The following is an 8,401-nucleotide window of genomic DNA, read 5'->3' as shown; positions in this document are numbered from 1 at the left end:
TTCACATCTTTGTTTCCTATTTTCGAAATTTTTAAATGAAAATTAAAAACAAAAAATCAAAAATCTAATCTTTGATATTTTTCAAAATGTCTCTCCATAGTTAAATTCTTTTTTAAGGCATCTTTAAAGAAAAAATCCAAACTAAAATATTTGTAAAATTGTTTTGGTATAAAATCATAACATAATACCACATTCGGCACGCATAGTACATAAATTACCACAGAATGGCACAAATTCGACCATTGGCACCCGAATTGGCTGCGGTGGCCGCTGCCGAACTCAACGAAGTGGAATCACGTATTGCCGGTGATATTGTCGAACTGCGTCAGTGGATCGAAGAACAACCGTACTTAACAACGCGCACTGATGACCAATTCCTTGTGGGCTTCCTGCGTTTCTGCAAATACAATATGGATGACACAAAGAAACGCATCGAGTACTATTACACATACAAATCAACAGCCGGTGATTTTCTGAAGAGCCGACGCATTGACGATAAAGTTTATGGCATCTGCCGTGCGGGGTGAGCTCATGTGATTTTGATATTGTAATAAAAGAAAAACTCCATTTATTGCTTATCTCCCACAGCATATTCGCAACACTTCCGAAGCCGGTGGGTCCGGGCGGTCCACGCATACACTTCACACGCATGGGCCAAATTGATACTTCACTCTATACGGCCAAAGATATCTTCCGTTTCATAATGTTCCGCTCAGAAATTGAGGCCAACACCGATGATAATTGGATTATTAGTGGTGTATTGGAGATAATTGATTTCTCTAAAATTCCATATGCGTTATTGCGTCAATTCGAACCGAATTTATTTAAAAAAATGGCCGCATTCTTAGAATACGGCGTGCCAACCAATCTAGTAGGAACACACATCGTAAATGCTTCCATGGATGCGCAAATTATATTGAATTTAGTGCGTCTCGTTATGAAACAAAAAGAATTGGTGAGTTCGAGTTGAAAGTGAGCGTGAAATAGGCTGTAACTAATGGTGGTATGGAGCGAGGTAGGATAGTGTGATAAGCTTTCAAGCTTGGTGATAGACATACCAATTGGATGGGGTAAATGTTGTGGTTGAAGAGATTTCACAACGCAAAGAGGAGAAATCTGGCAAGAGGTTTTGATGCATTCGATAATTTTTCCAATAGTTTTTCATGTTATTGTAATGAACAAAAATACTCGGCTTACCGCTTTGTCATTAGTAGGGTTCGGAATTTCATGCACTAAAAAATCGGAAAATATGCGCATATAATATGCACTCAAAAATCAAAAACATTCGCTATAAACAATTCGAAATGCAATTAAAAATGTTTTGCTAATATTTTATTGCCGGTACAAAAATAAATAATACATGCATTTTAATAAGAAAATAACGAAAACAATTCATTTCAAACTACAAAAAAATATTCATGTGTGAAATTTACTTATAATCAAGGAGACAGTTACAATCTGGTGTTAAGCTTAGTATCGAGCTTTCAAGAAAAGCCAGAACTCCGTATAAATAACGGTGAAGAAATGGTGAAAAATTTTCTCGTGGCAAATTTCCTTAAGACAGTATGGGGTTTCCCAAGAAATTTGCTACGCCTTCTACTACGGTTTTCTAAAGTTTTCAAAATTTGTTTGTAAACAAGGAACACAAGGCAACCATCTTTTCAACAGAAATATATGCCCGTTCCATTCTTTCCTGAAGAAAGAGTGAGACAGCAGGCTGTGAAATATCAGATGTCAAAATTCCTTGGACACAAACGAAATAATGGCAATTTTTCTTGACAGTTTTCTAAGGAGCTGGATTCTTAGCTTAAATAGGAACATTGACAGTGGTTTAGATAAATATTTGGAAAAAATTATAGGTATTTTTTTTTGTCAAGTGATGTCGCACTAAATTTAAGTGGTTGTAAATCAGACAAAGCAAAAATATGCAAACTCCACATGCATTTATTGTAAAATATACTAAAAAATGCGCAAAAAATATGCAAAAACAGAGATTTTTTTGCAAAATATGCAAAACCATGCATTTACTGCAAAATATGCGCTAACGTTTGAATGTAAGTTTAAAGGAAATTCCATGATATGTAAAAATAACTTAAACATTTACATCTGAAGATGTCCAATAAAAACATGCATTTGCATGAGATTCCTAGCCCTAAGCTAATGATGTTGACTATCACCATGTTTATGCTTTTTTTCTACACGGTTATATTTTACTCGGGTAAATTCAACCCACATGCATAAAAATTTTTTTTGTCGAGTTAACAAGTCCACTCGGCTAAAATATTTACATATTTCTATACCGGTAGAAATCTTAACATGGGTTGAAATTTGTACATAAACGATTTTAGAAGTGTTGGCCAGGCTTGCATTAGGTTTTATAACTTGAGTTGACAGTTTATTCTTGTTGGCTCTCTCTACCCGAGTTGAATATAACCGAGTAGAAAGAAGTATATGTTGTGGCAGTGATTTTTCAAATATCATTCCTCTAGAAAGAAAGATAATTCCTCCATAGTCTCCTTTGAGGAATATAAAAATAAATGCACTCAAGAAGGAAAATGAGTTAATCACTATACTTACTATGTCAAACTGAAACGAGAGTGAAAGCTTAATCCTCCTACTACGTAAAGCTTTTAAATTAATTAGTAAGCATCTAGCGTTATATGAAGGAATGGGATCCTCGACATTCAAAGCTCCAAGAGCAAAACGAACAAAAGTTTTTTGAACGCGTTGAAGCATTTTAATATGGAAACCACGATATGGCCTTCATATAAATGCTGCATATTCCAGCTTAGATCGGACGAGAGCAGTGTATAGGTACTTTAAAGTTAAGCATCAGCAAAGTCTTAAAAAAAACCTTCAAATGAAGGCTATTATAGAATAAGTTTTGGCAATAATTGAATAAAAAACAACTTCAAGATCTGGAATTTCGTTAAGAGTAGTTTGACATGAGTTACTAATAAATAAGAAGTAGAGATAAAATATCGAGGTTTACAGAAAGAAAAAAAATGAAAAAAATAAACTTTAACAGAAGAAGAATTAAAACAATTGCAGGTTCTGTGCCAAATTTTTGCATTTGTACTAAAGCCTGTGTTGTTACAAAAAAATCAAGTTACTGATGAAGAAAATCGATGGATGAATACGAAATAATCAATGGTTAAATGGAAATGCGCAAAATTTTTTGTATGAAATATGAACAGGTGTACGTGGCGTATGAGTAACTTTCTTTCCTGCTCATTTTTCATACAAAAATCTTTGCGTATTTTCATTTGACCACTCCTTATTTCTTATTTATCCATCGATTTTCTTCATTAGTAATTTGATTTTTTTTTTGTAACAGAACAGGAAAAATTCAAATGCAAAAATTTGGCACAGAACCTGTTTTTTTTAATTTTTCTTCTGTTTTTTTTTTAATTTTTCCATTAAACAATAAAAAAAAGCTGGAATGATTAATTAATTTGTCAGAAATTATAAGCCCTATCGGAAAGTGATCTATATACGGTTTATGGAGAATTTTGTATTAAGATTTTTAAATTGCTTCGTAAGATATACGTGATTAAAAGGAACCAATTTTTGCTTTAAGCTGAATAATGGTAAATTGAAAGTATCTCGAAAACGTATCCATAGCAAAAAAATAAATCGATTTTCGGAATCACCGAGCAATTCTCCATACGAATTGGATAGTGGCATCCATAGAACATTTTTGCTGTAAGCGTAGTTATATGAGAAACACCGGACTAGGCAATAAAGAATGAGAAGAGGTGTTGTAGTAGACAACAACAGCACATTTTCTACCCAATTTGAGAAAACTGAGTGAAACCGTATCTATGTAGTGTGGAGACTAAAATTGAATGACTGAATATGTCGAATGCCTTCGACAGGTCAGTGTACAGTGTCGACCTGAAGACGATTTTTGAAATCGGGCATACAAAATTCTGAGGAAACAGCTACATACATACATTCGTAATTGCCGATGCTTGTTGCAAGAGATTTAAGGCTTTACTGCAAAATATAGTGCCTCCTGTACAATGTATTCAAATAATTTTGAAATCGCGGCTAGTTTGGAGATATGACCATAGTTGGCAACGTCATTCTTTTTACCACTTTGGTATGTAGGGGTAAAATAAGTAACTTTCAAGCGTCTATAAACTTCACAACTTTAAGGCCATGGATGCTTTGTATTAATATGTTCAAGAATATATGTAGTAACATATCACACTCGCGATATTTAAAAATTGTAAGCATGAACTTAAATTTACTTCAGAATACTTAGGCAAGCTTTTAGAAGTTTCCAGCTAAACAGCTGTAAAATAAAGTTGTACATGTTTAATGTAAAATAAGTAAATTTATAAATTCCACTTCTACTTTACTATTCCGCGCACAGCTCCACATACACTCATCGCTGGAGTCACTGCATAAAGCCATTGGTAAGGAGTACCTGCCTGTCGAATATGGTGGCACTAATGGCACCTATGAAGAGGCTATGACACATTTCGAACAACAGCTCAATGAATTTAGCGACTATTTCGATGAGGATGAAAAGTATGGCGTTGATGAGAAATTGCGAGAAATTCAGCCTGCTGTTGGAACAGTAGCTGCTAAAGAGACGCCACCTTCACCAGCATCGCCGCCATCGCCTAAATGTGTGAGTGTACCTGAAGGGTCCTTTCGTAAATTGAATATCGATTAAAGTAAAGAAGAAAATTTTGTTTGCAAAATAAGAGTAATTAACAAAACAAAACTGCTATATAAAAAACTAAGTGCGATATAAAAAAAAATTAACTAAGGTGTAGCAGCAGAAAAAAAAAATAATATTAACAACAGTATGAAACAGCCGACTCTGGCTGCGGCGTAAATAAATATTAAACTATTTTGCGTTCTTCTGTGCGTTCGTTTAATAAGTAAAAAACAACAACAAACTAACACAAGTAAATCAACTACTGCGTTAATATTCAAACAAAAATATTAAATGAGAATATTAGTGTTATTTAGTGACATATTTATACCTGAGTTTTCATACAAAGAAAAAAAAGAAGAAAACAGCCGAATTAATATACACATACAACAACCAGGTTTTACGAAAATTTAATAGTAAAATGTTATGAAAACCACAGTACACGGACACTGAAAAGCAAAAAAGCAATAGCAACTATTGCAATCATTTACTTAATTTTAGTGTTGGCATTTGAGTACACGACCTAAACTAAAATAAAGTTTTAGTATAGAGTATATACTACATAAATACATATACATCAAATGTATATGTAGCATAAATAGAGAGAAACTATATATACATGCATACACTCGTACATACACGTCTGTACATACATCCATTGTCTAAAGGCTTCATTTATACATATTAGTCATATGTAAACATTTATTTTTGGGAACGATTTTTTGTGAATGTTCATATAAACATACTTATGTATATGGATACACGCATATGTATGTGTTTAGTGCAAAGCGCTAAGGATATGGTGACGCTTTTTGGAAAAATGGGGAAACGAAATTTCTTGTGAAATTGAAATTTATGAGCAGCAAAAAAGTAATACATTCATAGTTATATACATACATATATACATATGTATGCGTATAATTAATATAACTACATATACATATAAACTTATATATACACCAAATAGAAATTTAAAATTTCCGCATTGTAAATCACTCATTGTAGATACATACATAAATATTTACATAAAATATGTATATATCTATAAATATATATATACATACGAGTACACGCATATTTACTGTGGTGTGTTAAGCATTACCATTTTAAGTGAAACTAAAATTGAAAATATTAATTGTATTAAATTACATACTCGAATTCCATTTTATGTGTGAAAATTCTTGTGAAATCACTCGTAAGCATTTAATTGTTAAACGTGTTCCGAATATTGCCTGTGAAAACCAAAAACAATGTACCATTGAGATTTTTGACTAAACTGAATATATATGTATTTGTTTTGGAATTTAGGTACAATTAATTGTTAAATTTCATTTAAGCCCATAAACCATTTTCATTTCACTACTGGTAAAAAGATTTATTATAATTGAAACATATAATCAGGTTTCTTATAAGTTTGCCTTAGATGGTGTAATTTGTTAATCATTTTAAAATATACATACATACATACGTATTTAAGAAAATTATTCATTAAAAATTTATCATTTGAATTTACAATGCTCTAAGCGCTATTGGTGTATTAAAAATATATATATTTCATATATAATTTTATCATTTAAGTCGAAGTTTTGTTGCAGTTCATTTAAATTTCAATCGCACTAACAAGCGAATAATTAATGGGCTTATTAAATATATTTTACGAGTTTAAGTTTATTTTTTTATTTTTTAACGTATTTTGGTATTACTTATATATATTTCACACTTGAGATTTTTAACCGTCCTTTCCATGAGCAAGGAGCCATTACCCATTGTTTATTTTTTATTTTTTGAATGCTTCTGAACCGTAATTGTATCTGCGCAATAAGAACATTTACAGCGTCAAAGCAGCTACGCAATTTTTTTCCAACATATATATATATATATATATTTTTTTTTATAATTTTCCGGATTCAGCTTCAGTTACATTCTATAAGATAGTTTAAAACGGTATCTTAAAGGATATGCGATTTCTTAGCCTTGCAATAGTTACGCAATATCCTTTTAAACACATCAAAATTCCATCTTAGTGCTATTTGTAATGCTAACGCCAATTGTATTTCTTCATATTCGCAGTGTAACTCGCTGATATATCGTAGTTGCATTACTTTTAGTCATAGTTTCTACAAGCTTGGAACACCATGAAAATTTTGAGGGCTAAATACATTAGTAAGAAATAACACACCTTGGAGCTTCTGTATTCTTTCGTAGAATAACTTACGGCTATCATACAAATTTATTGCACTAGAAACAAATTTGCGAGCGATTATTTTTTTTAAGCTCTAGTTTTTATTGCAAGTATTTTCTTGAAATTATATTAAAAAAAAACATCGGCAATTAAGAGAGTAAAGTATACACTACCCTTAAGCATTGAATCAGTGCTCGAAAATTCCAACACACCGATGTGCGTAGGTCGGTAAAAAAAATGTTTACTACATAAGAACTGTAACTTTAGCAGCAATTTTCTGCAAAAATGGTGCGGTAAAGAATTAAATTGGTACATAGAGAATTATATTTGTTATCCCCAATTGACGTAGTCAAAAAGAGAACTAAAAATATGTTTTACGTACCCCGAAAATGCAGTTATTTTATGTTTTTTTTTTGTAAACATTTCAAAATTGCATCATTTTTTCACTATAGTTTGAAGGAAAAGTGATCCGAGTTCAACATACAATTCGAAGCTACAGCAAGGTGCTCCAAATTGTAGAAACATCAAACATTTTCAACTCTGCCAATTTGTCTTTATTATACACAAACGGTAATCGCCGAATTGTAGCCATTTATCACCTTTGAGACATATTTTATTAAATAGCTAAGTAAATATATTTGTGTTTGTCCACTTCTGTTCTCACGGCCTCATATGTATGTATGTATATATGTACATATATTTAACTTTTATGTATATATGTACATATATTTAACTTTTTTATTTTGTCAGCTGAACAGTTATTAATTATTTCAAAAATCACATTGCATTTACATACTTATCATGATATAGTAAGATTTATAACGCTCATAAAATACAACTGTCAATCACCTATGTATTTATTAATGTATTAGGCGCGCCATAAATGCATTGAGTAAGTAATCTTAACTAATCTAAATTCAGTTCATTCAAATTATATTATACCCGTTATTATCAGCGATTAACGACTGCAGGCAGACTATTTTAAATACAAAGTATTTGCTATACGTAACCTTTTCAAAATAAAAATAGCAAAAGTACAAAAAGGTAGAAAAAATCCGCCGTTAACGCAATTACGGTTCAGAAAGTTCTGGAAAGAAGCTCAGTTTACTTAATTTTATGCCGTACAACAAAATTAAAATTTCTTAAGTATTTTGTAGTTAACATTACATAGTACATATGTATATCTATTTCTTAGTTCTTTAAACATTGAATTTCTTAATTTTTGCCTTTACGTTGTTGTATGCAATAAATAAGCATAACTTTATTTTCCTTATACAAATTTGATTCGCATTTAAATTAGCATTATCCTATGGCTATTTCTACAAAATTATACCTAACAAAATTTGATATAGCAATTATCCCCAATCATTTCCCTGACATACTTTAATTATCAATTTACATTATTTATTTTCAGAAATCTTCCTTCAATATATGGAACTTATTAAGTTCATAAAAATTATCATTCAAACACTATAATTACCTAATAATAAACAAAAAATTGGAAAATATATTACAATTTTAAAACAATGCCTTATTTATTAAAGAAA

The 8,401-nt window shown here is 31.2% G+C and overlaps 1 protein-coding gene across 2 annotated transcripts; it reads left to right on the top strand.

Moving 5' to 3' along the window:
• Window positions 1-98: 98 nt before the first annotated feature.
• Window positions 99-8,387, top strand: LOC118744607 (clavesin-2). 2 transcript variants are annotated; one of them, XM_036477735.1, is made up of 4 exons: window positions 99-523; window positions 589-955; window positions 4,382-4,642; window positions 8,269-8,387. In XM_036477735.1, the coding sequence occupies exons 1-4, from the start codon at window positions 225-227 to the stop codon at window positions 8,305-8,307; spliced, it is 966 nt and encodes a 321-aa protein (XP_036333628.1). In that variant the 5' UTR covers window positions 99-224; the 3' UTR covers window positions 8,308-8,387. The 2 variants fall into 2 exon arrangements, with proteins under 2 accessions (XP_036333628.1, XP_036333627.1); XM_036477734.1 differs by lacking the exon at window positions 8,269-8,387 and having other exon boundaries at window positions 4,382-5,122.
• The last annotated feature ends 14 nt before the right edge of the window (window positions 8,388-8,401 follow it).

This window comes from Rhagoletis pomonella, unplaced genomic scaffold (genome assembly GCF_013731165.1).
Source record: "Rhagoletis pomonella isolate Grant_MI unplaced genomic scaffold, Rhpom_1.0 Rhpom_scaffold_00008, whole genome shotgun sequence".
Classification (NCBI taxonomy): domain Eukaryota; kingdom Metazoa; phylum Arthropoda; class Insecta; order Diptera; family Tephritidae; genus Rhagoletis; species Rhagoletis pomonella.
This window is presented reverse-complemented; position numbering and strand designations above follow the sequence as displayed.

Excerpts from the sequence above, each read along its gene's own strand:
- LOC118744607 (XM_036477734.1), top strand. The coding sequence starts at position 225 with ATGGCACAAATTCGACCATTGGCACCCGAATTGGCTGCGGTGGCCGCT. Across the intron at positions 524-588 it reads TATGGCATCTGCCGTGCGGG|CATATTCGCAACACTTCCGA; the intron begins GTGAGCTCATGT and ends TATCTCCCACAG. Across the intron at positions 956-4,381 it reads TTATGAAACAAAAAGAATTG|CTCCACATACACTCATCGCT; the intron begins GTGAGTTCGAGT and ends TTCCGCGCACAG.